The 24,668-nt window shown below is 42.0% G+C and overlaps 1 protein-coding gene across 1 annotated transcript in view; it reads right to left on the bottom strand.

Annotated features, from left to right (window-relative positions):
• Nalcn (sodium leak channel, non-selective) overlaps positions 1-18,726 on the bottom strand; it is a 212,017-nt gene extending 193,291 nt beyond the window's left edge. Inside the window, exons 1-3 of the mRNA XM_048341128.1 lie at positions 18,681-18,726; positions 3,519-3,665; positions 990-1,172 (exon numbers count right to left, since the gene is read on the bottom strand). Of these exons, the coding sequence (XP_048197085.1) occupies positions 990-1,172; positions 3,519-3,626 (291 nt within the window). The 5' untranslated portion in view covers positions 3,627-3,665; positions 18,681-18,726. The remainder of the gene's footprint in view (positions 1-989; positions 1,173-3,518; positions 3,666-18,680) is intronic.
• Between the last annotated feature and the right edge of the window lie 5,942 nt (positions 18,727-24,668).

Here is a 24,668-nt window from a genome sequence, read left to right as displayed (position 1 = left end):
TTATGTAAAAAAAGAAAAAAATGGCAAGCTAAGTAATCATCTTTAAGTATTCATCATCTCATTAGACTTTTAAAATTCATGTACAGAGTGACTTACTTTCTCCCCACATAACCTACCTGGAGATGTGTGTACAATCAGTAAATAAGACTCAGGCTTTGAGTAAGATCTGTGGTTTGTCAAGCCCTAACACCCACAGTCCTATTGCTTTAAGAGTGCTATTTCCCTAAGTGAATTACTCTCGTGATGGAATCATATACAGCTTTTAACCTCTGTGGAAAGTTAGAGTCACAGAGGAAAAATGTGAAGCTTAGTAGAAAGTTTCCTCCTTTCTTTCTTTTCCTTTTCTGTAGCATCTTAAATGTTTTTATTTTTGCCTCAATGGCATCGATTAAAATTGTCTTTTCTTTATACTTGCAGATTTCTATCTATCCTCTGTCCTGTGTAGATTATTAAAATATCCCAGGTTTATGACTCCTTCTGAAAGTCCTCACACTCTGACTTTGCCCCGTAACATTTAGCCTGCGTTCTGTAAATCAAGAAACATGGAGATGCTTCCTGTAGGCAAGTCCCTGTGCCGGGCCATGAATGCGACCCTGGGCCGTATGAAAAAGACCTCTCTGTATTCATGAAGCTAGTGGTTGGACCATCCATTTTCATTCCAGATTTTTCCAGAGCTTTGTATCTTATAAGATGCAACTAATCAAAAAATATTCTTATGTAACACTTCTAGCTATTTCTGGAATTATGTCATTTAAAAAAAAGATTCCAAAGGGGTGACATTGGTAACGGGGATGCCTTGCTCTTATAATTTGTTGAAGGGTAACCCCTTTATACAACTACTTAAAGATAACAAAAACGTAATTAAAAAAAAAAAGATTTCCATCCACACAAAATGAGCGTTATTTTACTAGAATGTGAAAGCCTTCTCAAACCCATCAGGCTGTTCCATGACCTTTGGCTATGACCTTCAAGGACATGGAAATACTCACCTTGACGATTCCCCGGATGTGCATTTTTGCTATCATCTCCGCCGTGTAGAGAAACATCAACAAAGTATCCAAAGTGAAGGTGACATACTGAAGAGGAGGATAGTGCTCGAAGGTCATGGGCGTGTTCATGCACACCGAGATGACACTGATGATGGCACAGATGCGGAGCAGGGAGTGCACCCACTGAAACAGAGGCCCAAGAGTGAGGAGGCGAGGCAACTCACCCGGATTCACTTAGTGGCAGAATACAAACGGAGGCCCAGAGAGTCCACCAGTGCGAAGGTGAGGAGGAAGGACACACACTGTGTTGAGTGAAGAGTATGTACAAAGCGTTTTCACACATTTAGAGTGTGTAATTCTCAAAGGGGTTAAGACTCAGGAAGGTCGAGAAAGATTCCTATGATCTTATACTAACAACTGCCAAACTCCAGGTTTAAAGCTGGTAAGACTACCCCCAACATGTCTGTAGTAATTTCTAGGGTATCATATATTGATATAGATGTATGTGTACATACATAGGTATACATTTTCTGGTGTAATGAAATTACATATTAGCAATTTACTCGCATAGAACATTGAGATTACCTTTTCCTTTTATAAAACTATGAGCACTTACTTAGAAGTAGGGTCGTGTAACTTCCTTTTTATCTAGCACAATTATTTAGCATTAACTGAATTGACACGTATCACATCCTAGGCGCAGGTTTTCTTTCCATTTGCATTAGATAGAATCTCCTTGTTTAAATTATACTTCAAAAGCATATCTTAAAATGTTTTTTTCCTAAAAATTACAATTCTCAAAAGACAATCAGGGAACTTTTTATTTTTTATAAAGTATTTTTTTCTACAAATGATTCCACCACTCTAAAAATGAGATTTGCTTAATCCTTGCAAGTATGTCCACTGTCTGAAGGTTTCTATTCACTACAACTTAAGAAGGAATTCAAAATAAATGTGTGTTCATATGTATATGGATAGGACATACAACCACTCACATATCCTATTTTTTTCACAAAATGATGGTGGACAAAGTGGTGTAGGAAGCAGCAGATTCCAGGCTAGCCTGGGTTAGCTGGTGAGTACTTTGTTGCAGCTCCATCCTGAATGTCAAAATTAGTAGTACTAGAAGATTGTTCAATACACAACTATTAACCATTATGTAATATGTGACCCTACTGATTCCTTACTTTTTTTTCTCCTCCTGGAGAAGCAAGGGGACAGTTTGGAGACGATGGCTTCTGGAGCAGAAAACAGTCAGAACTTTGAGAAGGCTTAACGAAAGAGTGGATTCTAATATTTGCCTGAGAGTTGCAACATTTTCATGAAAATATAATGCCAAAAATTCATACCATATTTTGGCCACTTACTATTCAACTTATTTTAAGGGTTGATGTATTTTTCATGCAGTTTGGAAGAGCTTCAAAAAACATCAGTCTGTGAATTTAGCCCCATCTGGACCTCCAACATGAAGAATGTAATTACCCAAGGAACTTCAAATGATATTTCTCTTCCTTTACAAAGTAAAGCTGCTTTGAGTTTAAAGAATTATAATTAAGCATTAATAACTTCAGTTAGTGTCTCTGATGCCAAATCTATAATTTTATCTTCAGACAGCCTCAGAAGTTTCTCTATAGAGTAGACATTAAGCAAAAATTAGCAAGTGGTTTCTTTTACATCCCATTCAATTCTCTAAACAGGAAGGAGTTGACGGAATGTCAGAGGTGCTGGACTCCGAGGACTTACAGATGGAAGTAATACTGTCTGATTCATAATAACTTTACAGCAGCAAAAGCAATCATACACATTATATATATAATTTATATACAATCATCCATCAGCATCTGTAGGAGAACACTTCTAAGATGCCTTCTTCAGATATCCTAGTCCAAGGATGCTCAAGTGTATTACATAAAATGGGAGACTGTTTACATATGACTTATCTACATCCACTTGTATGCTTGACATCATCTCTAAATTACTTAATACTAATTAAATGCTATGTAAATATCAATTATACAGATTTATTTCTGGAATAATGACAAGAAAAGAGTCTGCTCATGTTCACTGCACATGTATTTTAAGATATTTTCAATCTGTGCTTGGTGGAATTTGTGGATGTAGAACCTCTGGATACAAGAAGCTCACTATTTATATTTATATACAATATACACTTATTCGGATACCCAAGTTTAGAATAGGACAAATGGAAAAAGAGGCCACACTGTCTGTTACAAGAACAAATGAGGAGAGTCTGGAAATCCTGCACAGCTCTGATTAGTGAGGGGGGCTTTGAGGGCAGTGTCTCCAGAGTACTGGTAGGTGGAGCCCCACCACCGATCTTCCCCAGAGTTAACACACAGAGCATTTGAATTGCTCCCAACCGCTGTTCTCAACTCAAAGAGTCACCCATGTTCTCCTGAGGCTCAAATACAGAGAGTTCAAAGTCCAAGGTCTGTGAGTTTCTGAATTTATGAATCAAATTTCCCTGATAGCAGCATGTGTTCCCTGCACTTCAACAAGGACACTTACTGGCTTGTTAATCCAGAGTATGTCGGCGTTGTCTGACAGAGACTCGTCAGGACCAAAGTCAGTAACTGGCTGGGCCTCCACCCTGGAGCTCTGCTTCCTTTTCAGCATGCTGAACTTAGCTTTGGCGGACAGTCCTGAAACCGCAGTCTGGGAAGAGAGAGAGAGAGAGAGAGAGAGCAGTCACTCAACACTTAATCCCTCTTCATCTCCATCAAGACTTGGGATCTTTCACATAAATCTGTGCATCTGAAGATCATATGCGTGGTTCTGGTGTACCTAACAAACACATTTACAGAGACATTTTGAAAGGATACGATGAAATTAATATAAGCTTGATTTTCCCCTGAGTCTGATTATATAATATATATATATATATATATATATATTTTTTGGCCAGTCCTGGGCCTTGAACTTGGGGCCTGAGCACTGTCCCTGGCTTCTTTTTGCTCTGCCACTTGAGCCACAGTGCCACTTCTGGCCGTTTTCTGTATATGTGGTGCTGGGGAATCGAACCCAGGGCCTCATGTATACAAGGCAAGCACTCTTGCCACTAGGCCATATCCCTAGCCCCGAGTCTGATTATTTAGTAGTCATTACTCAACTACTTATTTCATAAGTAGTTTTTGGTAAGTAGTTTCTTCATGACTGGTGTTGGACATCTGGGATAAGAATAACTTGCTTCTCAAGATATACATATTCTAAGCAAACTTTCCTAAGCTATAAGTACACACATATATCCATCCATATATAAATATATATCCCATATATCCATACATATCCCATATATATCCATACATGTATCCCTCTACTTCGAAGCAGTTTATGCCTGAACAATTTTCACTAATTCAGATGAAATATCAGGTCAGCCCTAAGGTTTTCGGCAATGTTTAATTTCTTTGCCAGCACTGGGCTTGAACTCAGAACCTGGGTGCTGCCCCTTGCGTTTTTGCTCAAGGCTCACACACACTACATTTCCAGCTTTTTGCTGGATAATGGGGAAGTCTCACAGACTTTCCTGCCCAGGCTGGTTTTGAACCTCCATCTTCCTCAGTCTCCTGAGTAGCTAGATAGGAATACAGGCGTAAACTACCAGTGCTTGGTTTTCCTGTATTCCTTTAATATGACATCCATACACATCTATTTCCGACAGTAGTCTTGAATCAAAGTCCCAATTTTAACATTGTCAGAAAGGATGGAGACAAAAGAGACAACATTTCTACCTGGAAATTAATCTTTCTCATGAAGGTTGTGATTGTCTAAAGTCTTCTGGCTACTTTGAAATAGATTCTTCATCAAAGTGCACTGAAGAGGGGGATGAGTATCTGGATTGCTACAATTCTCAGTCACTTAAATGCTTGTTGATATGTCACCTTCCTGTCCTGTGATCATTGTTACAACCTTACAAGATTCAACAGCTGTTGAAGGAGGGCCTACTATGTCAGTCCTTAGATTAAAACAGCAAAGGAGTAAAATATAAATGAGAGGAAATGTTGTCAAGACAACTGGTATCTGGTGAATCTGAGTTATCAGTGAGATTTCCTGCTTGCTTAACAACAGCCACCTAATATTTGATAAGGGAGCTAAAAACATAGATTGGAAGAAAGACAGCCTCTTTAACAAATGGTTCTGGCCAAACTGGTTATCTACATGCAGAAAGCTGAAGCTAGATCATTATAGATCACCTTGCACCACAGTCAATTCAAACTGGGTCAGAGACCTCAATATAAGGCAGCCCAGAAACCATGAACATACTTCAGAAAAGGGTAGGGGAAACACTAAGACTCCTAGGCACAGGTTGAAACTTTCTAACTAAGACCCAGAATCATAACAAATCAAAGGATTACATCAAACTTAAAAGTTTCTGCATGGCAAAGAATATAGCTAACAAGATAAATAGAGTCCACACAGAATGGAAGAAGATTTTCACCAGCTATACATCAGACAAGGGTCTAGTATCCAAAGTATAATTAGAGCTCAGAAAATTAAATCCCCCCAAATAAACCTTTGTTCTCAGAACAATCAAGTCCTAAAAGAAGGAAAGTATCTTTATGTTTTAGACATATGTTGAGTTTGGAGTGTATGTCGGTGATACATTAATCTTTACAACAGAGACAAGAAAGGAGACATCTTGTCTTTTGTTACATGCATAAGAAACTCTAGCCTCAAAGTATATAATAACTTGGCCAAGTTCACCTGAGCAGTTGAAATAAAAAAAGTAAAGTCTATTTGTTGATGAGGTGTAAAGTGTCTAGTGTTGGTCATGGGGGTACGGAGAGCTGTTAGAATTCATGGCAGATATCAGAGGAAGAGGAGAGTTCTCCGGGCAGTGGGTGGCTATGAAAATGCCAGGAAGGTCATAATCTCTTCTGCCATCGAGCTGGAATAAGAAACCCAAGGACCAAGAGTGCCACTCGGTCCTCATGGGAGCACAGGAAAGTCTTTGCACTGCCTATGCATACGTACAGTTGCAACGTTCATGGAGAAAGTGAATACAATGTAGGAGCTCGGGGCAAAGCGGCTTCAAATCCAGTGCCCTGTGTTTAAGCATCTATTCCACTGCACCTCAGTTCACCTGAGGAGGGGCCTCTGCCCATCCCTCTGATTCCCAGAGGAAATCAAGCTACTTGTCAAGAAGAAATGCTAAGTCTTTCTAGGCTTTTACTGACTCGAACACTGAGTAAAATATGTGCTTTGCAGTAGGTTTCACTAATTAATTTTATTTTGCATAATTGGAGCGAGGGACTCTTGACATCCATGTAAATGTATGCAGAATATTCAAATGATGCTTCTCTGATCTACTGTTTGGGAAGAACATCTGGTGGCCTCAATTTGAGGAGCCTCTTCAATGACTGTCTCTTGCTTATCCAAAGACTAGATGCAAAATCTCCTGAAAACCCCCCATGACAATGCAGCCAAAGTAAGAAGAGTGGGTTCACAATGAACTGATTTCAAAGATTATGTAAGAAATTTATTGCCTTAGCCATAATCTCTTTTCCATAGAGCCAGAGGAGACTGACGGACATATGAATTCTAGTCATCTTTCATTACCAATACACTACCCGAAGCAAAATTGATTTGGGCTGGTGTATCTAGAGAAGTATACATCTACAATTCAGTAATTTTTAAAAATAGCATCTGTTTGGGCTATCTTTGGTCTATCAAAGCAGCACAGCAACAACTGAATGACATTTCTTGTCACCCACTTTGAGGTTCACTTTACCTGAGGCAAAGAGGCCTAAGGTCCCAAGAGTCTGTCTAGCTACTCCACATGTGACTTACAGCTCAATATGCCGCTCCTGCAGTCCATGGAAATGGGACTGATTCAACGATATTAAGTCTTATACAAAGTATTCAATATGTAAGTCTTATATAAGATATTCAGTTAGTAAAAGAAATTAATTACAAACATATGAGGAATCTACCCTAGTTAGAAAACAGCTGATTGTGATTATTTTTTTTTGGATTCAGTAATGTTGTTTTATGCCTTCGTTCATGTGGAATCAATAGACATGAGCACAGAAGACTATTATTCCCTTGATAAAGACCAGCAGAGATATTTCAATATTCTAGGGTAAAGTTAGTATTTTGATAGGAAACGGCTTTTGGGTATCTTTGCCTTATCAGTACTATGTATTTATAAGCCAGTACATTTCCTTGTGTTTGCAGAAGTGTTCTTCATCAGGCTGTGCAGGAAGTTTGAAGAACGTGGCTTTCAATGGTGTTTTCGCACTTCCTAGAAGGAGTTGCTATTTAAATTGCCTAGGATTGGGAGAGAGGCTACAGTTACAATATGTTCATTGACAAATCTTTCTACATGGAGACAGCTAACATCAACTCTAGGAGAAAAAGAACTCCAGTCCTTTTTTCTCCTTTAATTAGTTAAGATCTAGTTTTTATAATCCATGATAGCAATTTTATTCTATCTATTGGTACATGCTCTGCCTACCCCATCCTTATTCTCTTGATAGTCTTGCAACACTATGGATCCTTTTTTCTCCTCTGTTAAACTGTCTTAGCCTTGGAATCATATTTTTAGAGATCTTTTTCTATATTCTAAGTTATGATTTGTGGTATATCCTCTCCCAGCTATTCTATATTTCCTGTTGTATTTACTCTTTAAACAATCACCTACACTTCTGGTTCCCATTATGATCTGCTAGAGTTCCATTATCATTACTGAGCCATGTGTCTGGGCTGCTTCTCACCAACACAGGAAGAGCACATCAACCTCATCACCATTTAAAGTGCAGCCTCACAAACGACATGGCTGTGGTGTCCTTCCAGTTCATTCTTTCTTCTCATGTCCCAAATCCTACTGCTCCAAACTCCTAGAGATAACACCATTTCTCATTAAAGACACTCTCAGTAACAATTTTTTCTTTTTTTAATTTCTTATATATGCATTAATTCCAACTATTAGGCATCTTTCTAAACCACGGGAACACACATCTTAGTTGAATTTATATTTATTTATTCATTCATGTATGCATCCACTCACTCATTTAATACTGGAGAATAAACCCAGGATTTTTTACATAGGGAACAAGTATTCTACCAGTGACCTACACTGCCAGTCCTTGGGGCTTTCATTTTAATATAGCCTCTCCTTTAAATCAAAATTTAACTTCCTATATGATCATTTTAATCTATAAGGAAAAAATTCTGACTCAATTCAACTTTCATTCATGATAAATCTCTAAAAGCTGATACAGAAGAAACATACTTCAATAAACATCCGTATGATAAACACACAGGTAACATTAAATATTCAAAAGTTGACAGATTTTTCTCTAAGAGATCTAACAATGTCAAGAATGTTTACTCTCCAAATTGCTATTCAACAAATTACTAGGAGTCATACCCAGAGAAATCAGGCAAGAGAAAGAAGAACTTAAAACTGTCACTGTTTGCAGATGACATATTCTTCTATACAGAAGACCTTAAAGACTCTTTTAGAAATGTTGTTACAATTAATAAATGAATTGGACAAAATTGCAAGACACAAAATAACATGTAAAAATCAGCACCATTGTTCTATACTAACAGGTAACTATTTGGAAAAAAAAAAGGTAAACAAGATCATTTGCAATCATAGCACATTTTTTAAATACCTGTGAATAAATTTAACCAAGGAAGTGTAAATGAAATCAATAACAAGTACAATGAAAACTACAAACACTGATAAAAGAAAATGAGGAATACACAAGTAAATGAGAAAAATGATAATGGATTTCAAATGTTAATATTGTTTAAAAGTGAGCCTCCTCACACTTCTGGTGCAATCTTCTCCCACAACCCAGGAACTCTCAGCTTGTTTCTCTTACTCAAGCATTCCTTCGTCCATGCAGAAAACACTACACAGGCACCATGGCACTGGGGACTGAGAGCAGTGTGCTCAATGGACGGCAGAGAACCATAGAAGCACTCTTGCCTTTTTGTTTATTAAACGTATGTTTAAGGTCACTGAATCCACAAGTTTTACCTGAATTCCTTCAATGACCTCAAGTTGGCTATTCCAGCCCTCTGTCCTCCAACCTTCCTCAGCTACTTGAAAGCCTTCATTCCATCTGTGTCTTCTATGGTCCATGGCCAATCACACATCAGCTGTCCCTAACTACTTAATTTAACTCACCAACAGCTTCTGTCTGTGTATGTGATTTGTGACAACTGAAAGGTTCGGTACTTGAGAAGAAAAGTATAAATGAGAGCAGCACAGCATGTTAGTGAACTTACAGAACACACACACACACACTTCTAAAAAAACATAAAATAAAACAGCTATCTCATTCATACACATCTACACACATGTATGTGATAAAATGCTTAGGAGACATGGCAGTTACAGGATAAAATAGTGAACTTGTTGGCTTATTTCATCCTATGTACATGTATGGCAATGTAAAAACAAACCCCTTCTAATAAAAACATTTATTGAGGACTTACTATGTGCCTCACCTGCTTTTACGTATATTGCCCATTATCTTGTTCAATTCCTATAAGTTATTGTACAAATTGAGAAAATTTATTCATAACATGATAACAACGTCAGTGATAAACCACTCGTTTCCATACTTTGGCGATCATTTTGCTTAGTGTCATCTTAGGTGATCATAGGTACAGAGCTATTGAGCTATTGCGATCACCTGCTAGCACTATCCTAGACATGTACTAACTAATACCAGTAAGGGAAACCATAAAGTCCTTGTTTCATTGGGTCTGGCTCACTTCACTTAGTATGATTTTTTTCCAAGACTCTCCATTCCCTTATGAATGGGGCAATGACATTCTTTCTGATAGACACACAGAATTCCATTGTGTATAAGTGCCACATTTTCTTGATCCATTTATCTACTGCAGGGCATCTGGGTTGATTCCATATTTTAGCTATGGTAAATTGTGCTGTGATGAACATAGGTGTGCTGGTAGCTTTAGTGTGGTCTTGCTAGTAATCCTTTGGGTAAATGCCCCAAAGCAGGGTTTCTGGGTCATAGGGGAACTCTTTGTTTAGCCTTTTGAGGAAGCTCCACACTGCTTTCCAGACTGGTTGAACAAGTTTGCACTCCCACCAACAGTGTAGTAGCTTTCCATTTTGGCCATGTCCCTGTCAGCAACTGTTGTTATTGGTTTTCTTGATGAAGGCCATTCTTACTGGGGTGAAGTGGAATCTCAATGTTTTGATTTGCATTACTTTTATGGCTAGTGATGTTGAGCCCTGCTTCATGTGTCTCTTGGCCATTCTCATTTCCTCTTCAGAGAAGTCTCTCTTTAAGTCTTTAGCCCACTTATTAATTGGGCAGCTGTTTCTTTGAGGATTTGTTTCAGTGGAACTTAATTTTTTGAGTTATGTATGTATTTTAGATATGAGGCCTTTGTCTGTTGTATGGAGAGTGAAGATCTTCTCCCAGTCTGTGGGCTTTCTATTTATCTTGCGAGCTATGTCCTTTGCCATCCAGAAGCTCTGCAGTTTGATGCAATCCCATTTGTCCAACCTTTCTTTGATTTGTTGTGTTTCTGTGTCTTGGTTCTAGTAGATGATCACTATAGCACAATAGCTATGTTCAAATGATCACATAAGATGATGCAAAGAGAAATGATCTCCAAAATATGGAAAGAAGCGGTCATTGATGTTATTTTCAACATACTATATGAAATTATTTCTTTTTTCTTCTGTTCATCTTACTTATGATTTAGTCCCTGTTGCATTGTATTTGATTCTGGTATCTTGGGTATTTTATATATGTCTGTCTAAATTAGAGAAGAGAAGGGAAACATTTAAATAGAGAGACAAAGGGTAAAAGACAAAGCAATGCACAGCAATATTTATAAGACAATATGTTGTAAACTAACTGTACAACTCAGAGGAGGGTGATTGGGGAGGAGGAAAAGTGGGAGAAAAATGAGGGAGGAGGTAACAAGTTGGACAAGAAATGTTCTCACTACCTAATGTATGTAACTATAACCCTCCTATTTCAGCTTGACAATAAAAATAAAATGATTATCCATGATATGGACCAAGAAAATGTATCATAACCACTCTACTTAAACAAAGAATGTCATATAATATGCAGATTATAAGAAAACTGTCTTTTAAACATAAAGTGGCAAAAAACTTTGATAAGAAATATATTCATTACCTTATGTATATAACTGTAACCCCTCTGTATATCACCTTGACAATAAAATTAAATTTAAAAAAAACTGGCCATAAAAGAAATGCAAATCAAAACAACACTGAGATTCCATCTCACCCCAGTAAGAATGTCATATATCAAGAAAACTAACAATAACAATTGTTGGAGGGGATGTGGCCAAAAGGGAACCCTACTTCATTGTTGGTGGGAATGTAATCTGGTTCAGCCACTCTGGCAAGCAGTATGGAGATTCCTCAGAAGGCTAAATATAGAACTCCCCTATGACCCAGCAGCCCCACTTTTGGGTATCTATCCAAAAGACCACAAACAAAATCACAGTAATGCCACCAGCACAACAATGTTCATCGCAGCACAATTTGTCATAGAGAGAATCTGGAACCAACCCCGATGCCCCTCAGTAGACGAATGGATCAGGAAAATGTGGTACATATACACAATGGAATTTTATGCCTCTATCAGAAAGAATGACATTGTCCCATTTGTAAGGAACTGGAAGGACTTGGAAAAAATTATACTAAGTGAAGTGAGCCAGACCCAAAGAAACATGGACTCTATGATCTCCCTTATTGGGAATAATTAGTACAGGTTTAGGCAAGTCATAGCAGAGCACCACAAAGCCCAATACCTATACCCTATGAACACCTAAGATGATGCTAAGTGAAATGAACTCCATGTTATGGAGACAATTGTTATATCACAGTTGTAACTACTTTCAACATCCCATGTGTATCTGTAGCTTCTATTATTGATGATGTTCTTGTATCACCTTCCTGTGGTTGTACCTACACTATCTCTGTAATCTTATCTGAGTATATTGGAAACCGTGTATACTGGTATTGGAACTAGGAAATTGAAAGGGAATACCAAAATTGAGAGTAAAGACAAGACAAACAACTACAAAAGCAATACTTGCAAAACTGTTTGGTGTAAGTGAACTGAACACCTCAGGGGGGGAAAGGGTAAGGGGGAGGGGAGAGGGGGGTATGAGGGACAAGGTAACAAACAGTACAAGAAATGTATCCAATGCCTATTGTATGAAACTGTAACCTCTCTGTACATCAGTTTGATAATAAAAATTTGAAAAAAAACAAAAAAAAAAAAAAAAAAAAGTAGTTTACTTATGCAATCGTGTGATTTTAAACTATTTAGAATCACTCAATATTTGTAAAAATAATACAGACATTTCTCATCTCCTTACATTGAATCTGTTTGTATTATATGATTTATTTCATAGATTTTTCCTAGTACCTACTTATTAAGAATGTCTATTGGGCTGGGATGTAGCTCAAGTGCAACGTCCTGGGTTTGATCCCCAGTACCAAAAAAGAAAAGACAAAAAAAAAAAAATACAGTTAAAGAATGTCTATTATTTTCCTGCTAAGAAAGCTAAGCTTCTCATCTAAATCAAATGACACTTTCAGTTTCTGAAGCTATTAATCATTTATTCATATTTTCCCTTTGAAAATAAGTCCCAGATGTGTTCTAGTGTAGTTTTACTACATTTTTCTCAATTTTAACAGGAAACGGGTGAAAGGATTTTCTTACTCTCATCTGATAATCTCACCTCATGCAGTACAGGCAGATGCCTTCAGTTCTCAAATAAAAACCTATTCAGACTATTCTGAGCTCTTTAACATCTTAAGTATTGTCTTCAATGCACAGGTTAAACATGCCTGGAGAGAAACATGCCCCGCCCATAGAGAGTTAGAAGCAAGTTTAGAATCCAAGTATAGTCCATTTCATTGGGAGAAGAAAGGCAGGGAAAGAATAGATGGAGAAATTTATCATTTTCAGCTTAAGAAATTTTAAATTTCTAAACATTTGGCGGTGGTGATGTGTCCAATGATTTCCCAATGTTTAAAACTAGACATATTCAAAAATAAATCAATAAGTAAAAATCGATGCGATGTGTTTTTGAACACGAAGTTTACATCGTTTGCATTTAACATTGCGTAAGGGCTTACACTGCGCAAGACTGAGAACTCTGAATTGTTTCCTCTCCATCTCACCATGCCCCCATGAGTCACAGCATCTTGTTTTGATTTCACCATGAAACTGAGGTCTGGAGTAGGTAAATGGCCTGTCAGGGACATAAGGCTACTGTGCCTCCAGCCACTCGGGAGCCAGGTCCTGTACACTTTGATTCCCATGATTCTCCTGGTGTGTCCTCTTTTAATCAAGTCCTTCCAAGAGCTATCTCCTTTCCCCGAGCACAGAGCCGGGAATCTCTAGCTGCCTGCCTCTCTTAGGTCTAGATGGAGAAATGGAGTAGGACACGCCTTCCCGTGACCTTCAGTGCAGGGCCTCTCTGTCTCCTGGAGACTTCTTACTCATGAGCTCCCATGGTCTGGCAGTGCCTTTCTCCTGTGGCCTCTGCTTGGGGAGAAAGCAGGCAGCTGGGTTGTTTGCACTCTAAAACACAGCCTGCAGTCCTGGGTTTCCAGGCAACGTCAAGGCAGAGAGCATTTCTGTGAGCAGCAGAAGTAAGACATCCTCAAACATCTGACCCCTGGGGTATCAAAGCTGCAATGTGTGTTTGGCGCAGCGGAGGAGTTTCTTCCCAGGCCATCCCAGTTCCAGGAGTTATGGGATCCTTGTGGTTGTTCTCCAACTGCATTTGTATGGAAGTAAATAGCCTGACTTAGTGTGATTCATTCTCATTTTTTTACTCTTGTTCTCCTCCCCCCCCTTTCTCCTCCTTGGTCTTTCTCTCCTTCTCTTCTCTTGCTCCATCTTTCCCTCCCTCCAAATGCCACTTTTACCAGCGGGGGGGCGGGGGGGGGGGGTTGGGGGGGGTCCTTGCTCATCTCTGTGACCTCACTAAACCTGCAAGGAGCTATGCAAAAGTGGAACTGAGCAGGCTTGCCAAGGCCACCCAGGGTAGGTGACCACACAAAGCAAGCAAAGGGAGCCAGAGGCTTCCAGGGCCCATCTCCAAAGATAGGCTCCTCTTTCCTCTGCTTTTTGTCAACATACTGATTAGAAACAGAAAAATGAATCCTTGCTCTTCTTACTGAATTTAATCCCTAAACTCCAAAGAAAAGTAGTACATTACTGGTTTCCTCTGGTTCTTTCTAAAACACTGTTTTTAATCCACTAAGGATTGTTCTATTTAATTTCCTTTTACTTGTAAACACTAAATTTTCTTTAACCTCTAAATATTATTGGGTTTGTTCAAAGAATCCAGGATAAACTATTTTGACCCACTATTCAATGTGCCCACAGTAAAACACTGGCTGTGCTGAGTGGAAGATATAGATTGTATTTGTGTTCCCTAAACCCACTGCAGAAAAGTAACTGGCTTTGTTATTTTTGTAATAGCATTTTGCATACCTAGTTTCCGAACAGATTGCCTAAGTATCAATGCCATTAACTGGGGGCACAATGTTCAATGTCAGGGCCATAGAACATCTCACCTTGCACAATTGATGCTTTGTACACAGGGATTCACAACTTCCCGCTCCTCCTACCTCCCATCCCCTGGAAACCACTGTTCTACTCTGTGCTGCTAAGAGTTGGATTACTTCAGATTCCAGGTCGATTGCAGAGTGAAGACAGTCAGGTTGCACACGAAGGCTAAGCAGTCAGTCTCAACTTCTCTTCAGGAAATCCGGGCAGCCACTTTCACCAGCCCTTGTCCTCATCCCCCCTTCACAAAGTGCCAGAGGCTTCCAACTTCCTCACCACTCAACAGTCCCGTTATAAATGAGCTGAAAAAACGTAGGGGACGTCTGTATAGAAGGATGTGTGCAGGAGTGTACGTGGTATTGGGGACCTCGCCCTCCCCCCCCCACCCCGAGTTCCATTTCAGCACAAGCTGCTGTTTCTTGTTTTGTTTTGCTTTTTGTTTGGTCATGGATTATTGCTATTGTAATGTAGAATAGCATTTATTTCTTCATGGTTTTTATTTTCTACTTCTGACCTGTAAGAATATTATCCTCTGATATGTTTTCCCCGCCGTACAGTTTAAACATTGTTGTTGAACCGTCCCCTGCTCATTTGGAAGAGGGTTGCAAAGTCAGTGTAAGTGGTCCATTTGTGTAGAGGTAACGTTTCCAATATTCTATCTGTGTGCAGATGGGCTATTTTCCTTCTTCCTTGCAAACTCAAAGTGTTCCCCTGGCTATATCTAGATGCTGGCTATGTTTTACTCGTTTTCCTGGCACAAAAATAACCCATTTTGATGCATATATTTGGGTATTTTAAAAAATAATTTCACTTTACAACCTGGCTGTGGTCCATGTGCTCTGCGGTCTGTCAAGAGGAGCAGGTGTCCGTGTCTCTGTTGGCTGGCTTCCTTGCGTACCACCCCACCGCACACACTCTTCATCTCCCTGTGGCTTCTGGCCTTTTTTTGTACTTGTGCTTCTCCTCGATTCCCTCCCTGGAGCCCTGCTGCTGCCCCTGGCCTGATAGTCCAAGGGGGCAATGCCCACCGTGGGGCATGCTCCACTTAGACAAGCTTTACTTGCTCTGGGACCTCATGGAGGACGGCATCTGAAGTCAAACATCTGTCTGACCAACAGCCCGCTCTCACCTTTACCCTCCACTCCTTCACTCCTGGGAGGGCAGGGTTTCTTGGGTCTCTTTGATAATTGTCTTTGTACAACTCTCTTTTATTTCTTTATTTTATTAATTAAATTTTGTTGACAAGGTGTTGTGCAAAAGAGGTACTGCTCTCTTTAGCTATTAGGAACTGACCCTTAGTTTCTCCCTTCATTCCAGTTCCATCTCTAGTAAACTGATCAGAAATTATTTGTGCCAACCTTTGGGTGATTTTAACTCTTAAGAAATTCCTATGACGTTCATTTAAGTCTGACTAGGAAAGCAACACTAGACCAAATCGAATAGCCATTTTTTCCCCTAAAATATATCACATTTACATTATTTTTTGAGCTTTCAATCTTTATGACATTCCTTCTTTTGTTTTACCATCTGGTTTTCAGCTGACTTTGTTAAAGGTTGAGATTTGTATGTCACAAAAGTCATAATCCCACATTATTTTATCATCTCTAAGTCCCATAAAACCTATGGGAAGGAGGTTCACAAAACCTTTCTAAAGGGAAGGATTTTAAAGTATGCTAAGCATATAATTCAAAATTGTAATTCGAAGTCATGAGGAAGCTATTCTGAAGACATACATATAGATCTGATTGTATATGTATAAATAACATTTTGATGTAAATGTAGACAGATATGAAATGTATATATGTACATATCCACAATAATTTATACTCTTTTTTACAGAAATGTATAATTACATTTTTCAAAAAAATAGTAAATCATTGGACTATAGAAAAATTAGATACAGCAAATGTCCTAGAGGCAAAAGCTATCTAACACATGGTATTGTTCTGTAATGACCACTTAGATATAAAAAGGAAGTTTTTAAATGTGCATGACAAATATTGGATAGGCCAGTGTAAAAGTATAACATCATGACTGCGGCTTCATAAAATCTTGATCTTCAAAAAACCAGAGGCAACATGTACATATTGAAATCAGTTGTGTTAGTGAGTCAGAACTATGAGATTTTTATAAACTTTTTTCCAACCTTCTGTCATCTCTATCCTCTTTACTTTTATATTCAAAGGAAATATGAATGTTTTCACAAGAAAAGTTCCAAAGGTGTACACCTTCTTGGGCAGGTCCTAGAGCCAGGTAAGAATCACGTGACAGTCAAGTTCTAAATGTTGTTGATACCTTTAGGGGGAATAGTGTATCCTTTCTTGAAGCTCAAGACCATCTTATCCTAAGCCCCAAAGAGAAGTCAGCAGATCTTGCTGTGCAGACCATTGCTTACCTATCTCTTTCCCAACAGACTCCTAACTGGGCCCATGGTTTTCTCCTACCTGACACTCAGGTGCCGGCCCAGTGCATGGCTTACAGTAGTGTAGATGTGATGGACTTTGCTTCACACACTTGAACTCTACTTGTCTCTTTTCCCCAAGACTAAACTATGTAGCCATAAAAATTCTGCAATTGTCTTATTACTGATGAACAATTAAACCAATGTATGAGCACGTACACGGACATAGTAGACTCAACCACATATGCCGGTTCAGAAAAAAGAAGTGACTGGAGCACATTGCAAAGAAATGCCATGCAAAAAAAGAAAAGGCAGCAGAAAGCCTTACATTAACCGTCCATTCACTAGGCTGTAAGAAAATAATACTACTATCTTTTAAAAGTACATTTTTTTTCCTCTTGAGAGTAATTTGCACGTCACATCCAAAGTCCTAACTCTATTGTCACCATTTCACAGAACATGGCTTCTCTTCCATTTCCAGAAGGTGCAAGCATAATCCTTTCAAGTGGCAGCCTATCTATTCTACAAGGACACCATGTCTTCAACAGGTAAGAGAATTAAATGGGCCTTTCCACTTTTCTCCAAACTGTGCTTTTCTCCTCCATACCGTCGAGTAATAACAATGTATTTTTTTTAAAGCAATAAAAACCCACAGAGGAATAAAATCTCCAACACAGAATGGCACAACATATTTAGCATGGTTGATACAATCACTGACTGAAAACAAAACAAAAGCTAAACTAAAAATGGAAAAAAAAAAAGTCCTCCTATCTCTGAGATAAGTGTCATAATCTACCTTCTCCTTTTCCAGGTAATATCAAGCCACAGCGGTCGCTATGAAAACAGGGGTGATAAATTTAACAAATAAACGGCAACAAAAGGGCCCATCCACCTGTGCATTTCCGATGCTTCCGGGAAGCTCTCCACCGACCTGGGACGAGTCCCTCGCACCCGGGGCCCTGAGGCCTGCAGGATGTCTAGCTACCCGGGAACCCTCCAGGGCCTGACAGACTGTGCGCTCCCCCAGCGCGCCCCATTCATTCCACAGCACCGCAGTCCTGAGAGGACAAGGCGGGCTTGTGGGTGAAGGTGGGGAGGATTTAGGATCCGGGTTGAGAGAATGGAGGGCGCACGGGATTCCGCTGGGCTCTGGGCAGCCAAGCAGCGCCATCTGTGCAGGGCCCTCACCGGTTCAATGACAAAATGGTGTTGCCAGGGCGGGATACAGCCCCAGTGACAGCTTCTCAACGAAGGAAACCAGGGAGCCAGGGCCCCTTAGCCGGCAGCGGGGGGGGGGGGGGGGGGGGGGGGGGAGGAAGCCTTGCGGGCCTAGCGGCCTGGCACCCCGGCGGTTGCCCCAAGGGTGACCAAGGAGCCATGGGTGCAGTGCCGCCGCGCTCCGCCCCGGGCCACCTGCTCCCCCCCACCCCAACACCTGCTGGGCCGGTCGGGCGCGCGCGGCCCGGGTGGGTCTGGCGGCCCCGGGGGTCTCCCCGGCCGAGGCGCCGCCCGCCGTGGGCTCCCCGGGGCCGGCGGCACGCGCGCGCGCCCAGCCAGCCGCCTCGGGGCCTCCCCGCTCCCACCCGGCGCCGCGCCCCCGGGGCCCACCACCCCCCGCGCCGCCGCCGGGGCCCAGCCCGGCCTCCCGCGCGCGCGCCGCCGGGGCACGGGGCGGGCGGCGCCGCAGCGTCCGCGACCAACCTGTAACCCGGGCGCTCGGAGCGGTCATGGTGCGTGCGGGGCGCGCGGCCTCTGCGGGCGGCGGGGCGGGGCCGCTGGGCTCCCCGCGGGCGGGCGGGCGGGCGGGCGGGCGGGCACGACGCGGGGTCCGTACCGGGCGCTCGGCTCGCGGCGGCCGGGGCGGGGGAGGGGGGGTGTGGGGGAGACGTGGCCCCAACACCTATGGCAGCTCCGGCGGGCGGCGCTCGGCGGGCCCTGGCCGCGGCTCCCCCGCGCCTCCGCTCAGCCGGCGGGGGGTGGGGGCGGGGTGCGTGGGGGCGGGGTGCGTGGGAGTGGGGTGCGGAGACCTGGAGGGCTCCGAGGCCTTGGGCGGGTTTGGGTTTGGTCTTTGGGGCTTGGCCCTGGCCGCAGGGGCTTCGCGGGGGGCACCTGCGTGCGCAGCGGCGGGTGCGGGAGGGAGGGCACTCGCGGGTCCCTCTCCCCGGGGCGGGCGGCCACCGCATGCATCCACCCAGCAGCAACAGCTGGCGGCTTGCTGGGGCAGTGGGGGGCTGCCCTGGGTCTCTAGCGCCCAGGCAGCGCGCGGGTGCCCCCTCCCCCCTGTATTTGCGGGGTACATGCGGGGCCCCGGGGTGTGAGGCGCAGAGTCCACATAGTCCAGTTCCACCCGTAAGCATCAATGAAATCACGAGGTTCTGAATGCATCCACCGCACTTCTCTTAGGCTACCAGCTAGGTTGCCATTTTTCCCTGCAGATGGGTCATCTGGTGGAGTCGTCTGGGAGTCCATTCACAAATGATGCCGGGGTGTTGTCCCCGACGGAAACCTGGGCCTCCGGTCTCCCAGAGCTCCCAGAGGAGCAGGGCCGGGGCCATGTTGGACGTGAAGCATTGGCTCAGAATCAGAGCACAGAATCCGATTCACCACGCTATCCACAGATGCATAGAATGTGGCATCTTGCCAGGTCCGATATAAAATCACCAGGGAATGTTTGGCCTATGATTTAGACATGGCACCTAAGGGAGAGAGGAAGCAGAAAGGAGTTTACTCTAATATGTTTAAGTACATAGAGAGATACGTAGGTAGATAAGTAGATAGCTAGCTAGCTAGCTAGACAGATAGATGATAGATCAAATCCAAAAGAGGCTAAGAGTAAGGCATTTGCTGCTTGCCAACTCACTGATGGTGAATTCTCATGTACAGAATTCTGACTAGACAGAATTGACTTTTTTTTCCAAATTTTTATTATCAAACTGATGTACAGAGAGGTTACAGTTTCGTACATTAGGCATTGGATACATTTCTTGTACTGTTTGTTACCTCTTCCCTCATACCCCCCTCCCTCCTCCCCCTTTCCCTTTCCCCCCATGAGGTGTTCAGTTCACTTACACCAAACAGTTTTGCAAGTATTGCTTTTGTAGTTGTTTGTCTTTTTTTAACCCTGTGTCTGTCAATTTTGGTATTCCCTTTCAATTTCCTAGTTCTAATACCAGTATACATGGTTTCCAATGTACTCAGATAAGATTACAGAGATAGTGTAGGTACAACCACAGGAAGGTGATACAAGCATCATCAATAATAGAAGCTACAGATACACATGGGACGTTGAAAGTAGTTACAACTGTGATATAAAGCCACCAGCACAACAATGTTCATCGCAGCGCAATTTGTCATAGCTAGAATCTGGAACCAACCCAGATGCCCCTCAGTAGACGAATGGATCAGGAAAATGTGGTACATATACACAATGGAATTTTATGCCTCTATCAGAAAGAATGACATTGCCCCATTTGTAAGGAAATGGAAGGACTTGGAAAAAATTATACTAAGTGAAGTGAGCCAGACCCAAAGAAACATGGACTCTATGGTCTCCCTTATTGGGAATAATTAGTACAGGTTTAGGCAAATCATAGCAGAGGATCACAAGAGCCCAATAGCTATACCCTTATGAACACATAAGATGATGCTAAGTGAAATGAACTCCATGTTAAGGAAACGATTGTTATATCACAGAATTGACTTTTTAATGAAGACATTGTATAGCAGGACTCCTGACTTTCAGTGCTCTGGGGAAAGAGTGGGGGGTACTTAAGAGAGATTTGCAGACTTGGGCAGCACCAAAGACCCCCTTAGCTCTGTCTCAAATGTTTAGAGTGTTTGTTATAGAGGAACTCTGTCAGTGAGCTACAGAAAAGCCACACTGTAAGAGGTCCTATCTGGAATCCTTTAGAAAGATGGCGACTGCAGGCAGACTCATGTCCCAAAGAATCTGCAGCCCTAATGTTGTTAGCACAAAGTTTATGAAGGCAAAAAACCATACCAAGGCAGACACTGCATGGTATGGGATTAGAAAGTTTACAGAAGCAAAACAAGCCAGTTATGGGTTAACCTAGGAGGGCAGTTAGGTTTTGTTAGAAGTTAACTGGTGGGAACAATCAGGGGCAGAGATTTACCCGAATTCAACAATCTTAACAATTGGGTAAAGGATGGGAGTTTCCTGGAGCCTAACAATCCAGGTCATATCTGTAGTTCTAGGAATGACCTACACCTCATCCATAGTTCTAGAGTGAAATGTAACAAACGATAAGTTTATACTAAGGAAAAGAACTTCTGGGTCGATGGAATTCCCTTATGGTCAGTGTTAGTCCGTTTTCAGACAAACCATTTGATTCTGGGTGGGGAATGACCAGTGGCTTGCTTGCAGAGAGACCTGGGGATGTGACAGAGTTCTTGCACTGGAAAGTCACAGACAGGGTAGGACCCATGAGAGGAGAAGCAGTAGTAAGGGGAAGACTGGACCGCAATAAGATGAGAAAATGGGTTGAAATGGTGTGTAAGCCAGAAAGCACACATCCAGAAGAGCTTTCTCATCACCAAGAACTAAGTGAAATGGAGACAGCCCACAGCCTGCTTCTAAAACTCAACCAATCTCCATGGGTGCATGTACTCGAATTACCCAATAGAAAGTGATGTAACAACTTACAGTGTCCTGGAGGGAATGTAAACCCCATCACATTGAGACCAATGAGCAGCTGGGGGAGGAGTAAAACCCAACACTCAGACCAATGAGCAGCTGGGGGAGGAGCCCTCAGGTGCTATGGAGAAAATTGTGTGTGGTAATTGTGGAGGGCATGCTCACCAGCAGACAAACATCACACCTTGCAAGACTCCCACTGGAGTTGAACTTTTGTTGCAATTCTTGTCTCGGCTTCCTTCTCTTGTGTTTTCTAGATGTTGTGTTTCCTGTGATTTACACACCCTAGGGGGATGTTTTCTAGATGGATATCTTGAATAAATCCTTGTCTTCTCATGGGCTAGTGTCTCTAGGTAACAACAAAACATTTATCATAATGTAAACATTGTAAGGCTGTTAGAATACAACTCTCATCTCACGTTTTCTTTAAGGGACATGTCTGAAATTTCTGTTGTATTGTAAGGATCACCTGGGCTACATTAAGCACATTGCTGAAGATTCTGATTCAGAACTCCTGGAGCAACACCTGCCTGGATACAGGTGTCGCTCTCTTTCAGTCTTTGTCCACCTGCCTCCCCTCTCCCCATTAGCAGGCATTCCTTCCCAAGGGCCTAGTGCTTACCCACTCTCTTCTCTCTGTAAGTCCCCTGTGCCACCCTCCTCTTAGGGGAGCTGGATCAGGTCTGCAAACCCTGCAGACCCTGCCCTTCTGCTGTAGCTGTGTGATCTAAAACTGTGTGAGTGCAATTGGGCGGCAAGGGAACATCTGCTGTCTCAGAATTGAGGTCTTGGCAGGCTTGTCATGGGGCTGTTTAATGTTTCAAGGAGTTCCCACTTACACAGAGAACAGTCTACATGGGAGAGAGGCTTATAATGCCCTTCAAGAGGAAAAATTCCAAAAGGAAGTATAAATCCTTAAAGAAGCAGAAATCTGAATTGTGAACTGGGCAGAAATATGCAGGGGCAAGGAAGGCATCTGATTTCTCTTATAGAACTATAAATGATTTCATCTGTGGGGGAGATTGCAGAGGGCTTCCTGGTCTTAGAAAATCAGTGTTAGGTACATGAGCTTCGTGCTGTACTCTTTAGGGGATTAGTTGAAACTATTTCCTTCTTTGGTATTTTGTTTTACCTTAACGATTATACTTTTTCAGAGAAAACTTGGTTTTAGAAGGGGAAAAAAGTGGAAGGCTGTGAAATCATAAATAAGCAGTGCTTCCAATTAAATTCTCATGCTAGGAGCAAAACAGAGGCCTCACTGTGTTAGGCAGCCCCGGAGCCCTCATCCCAAGGCACCGATGGCTTCTTCAAAACAGAGGTCACGTTTCAAGTGCAACACCCTGTAATAAAAATGCAGCCTGTTTTGACTATGTAATAGAAGCTGCCACCAGAAAAGAATAAACCTTTGAATTCTAAAACTAACCTGACGATCTTATTTATTGTGTAAAATATCTAAGCAAGTGCTGGATAACCAGGCGTATGGTTATTCTGTAAGGCGAACCACCCAAGGTGTTAGACAGTGAAAGGGAAAGGATCCAGAATGGGAAATGGGAGAGGGGAGATGAGCCTTACCTGCTGAATTGGAGTCAGCTGGATGGGAGGAGGGTATTGTTCATTCACTGAGTCTGCTCTTGTAAATGGCCCGGAGGTAGAATTAATAAGAAACACAGTCTCTGCCTACATGGAAGTAACCAAAAAAAATGGTTCTGAGTCACCTAAGGAGCAAATATCCTTTGAGTTGAATAGAGTCAACCCCATACCAAGATCTGCCTTAAGTGGCGAGTGCATCTGCAACCCGGCTGCTGTCGTTGGGGTGTGTCACTGTCTACTTCAAGAATGGCCTTCTTCAGACTGGGAGATGCAGCTCTGTGTTGGTCCAGTTTCACCCCATCCCAGAATAAGTTCAAGACCATAGCATACACACTTGAGGGAAAAAAATAAACACTTTCCCCCACGGGGCTCACGTCTGGACATAATCCCTCTCTGGAACTCCTGGAAGGTCAAGGGTGGAACAAAACTCCACTGTCCTGCGTATTTGAAAGGAACATGCCCAGGTCCTTGCTTAGATTGTTTCAGATAGTATCTCCTGTGTCAACAAGGCCAATGTCATTGGTGATGCAGTTCAGTGGTTTGCATCTCAAATCCATGTGTCTTCGTGTACACGTTCCTAAAGCCAGGTGTCACGTTTTAATCCTAGGTGTTTAGGAGGCTGAGAACAGAAGGATATTGGTTCAAGGTCAGGCTGGTCCAAACCCATAGCTGGGCTCAGTGGCTCATGTTCACCATCCCAAACTACTTTGGAGGTTTGCAGTACCAGGTTGGCCCAAGCAGAAAAGTCTGAGAGGCTCTACTGCCATTGAAGGAAGCTGGATTTCACGTCAGATCAAGAGATCTGTGATCTGAGAACTGCAGAAGCCTAAAAGTAGGTGGATGACAGATCAGAAATGAACCTAGGTGGAAAGCAAGATCCTGTTCTAAAAATAACCCACAGAAAGCAATCCTGTAGGTGTGGGAAAGTGGTATATCAGCCTAGCAAATGTGAGGCTCTAAGTTCAAACCTCAATACTGCCCACTCCCCCCAGATTTCCTCATTATGAGTGAGGCTTTTTATGATTATTATTTTTGTCAGCTTTAGTCTTTTCTGTTTTTTTCTTTTTGGTACTGGGGATCAAACCCAGGACTTACTAGTCAAGTACTCTGCTACTGGGCTACATCCCCAGCCCCAGCTTTACTTTAGATTATTGAGACAGTTACATGTTGCCAAGTACATATAAACTTAAAGTTACTGTATTTTCCTAATGAAATAAAACATTTTTCATTTCAAAGTGACTTTACATGTGGCCATATATTTTGCTTTAAAGTGATATTAATATTGCTTTCAGCTTTACTGTGCATGTATTTCCCACTGTTTTAGTTTTTGCTGTTGGGACTTATGTGTTTCATTTTATTTATTTATTTTTTTTGCCAGGCCTTGGGCTTGAACTCAGGGCCTGGGTGCTATCCTTGAGCTTCTTTGTGCTCAAGGCTAGTGTTTT

Source organism: Perognathus longimembris, chromosome 3 (genome assembly GCF_023159225.1).
Source record: "Perognathus longimembris pacificus isolate PPM17 chromosome 3, ASM2315922v1, whole genome shotgun sequence".
Lineage (NCBI taxonomy): Eukaryota > Metazoa > Chordata > Mammalia > Rodentia > Heteromyidae > Perognathus > Perognathus longimembris.
Note: the sequence above shows the minus strand (reverse complement) of the source record. Positions and strands in the feature narration are given on the sequence as shown.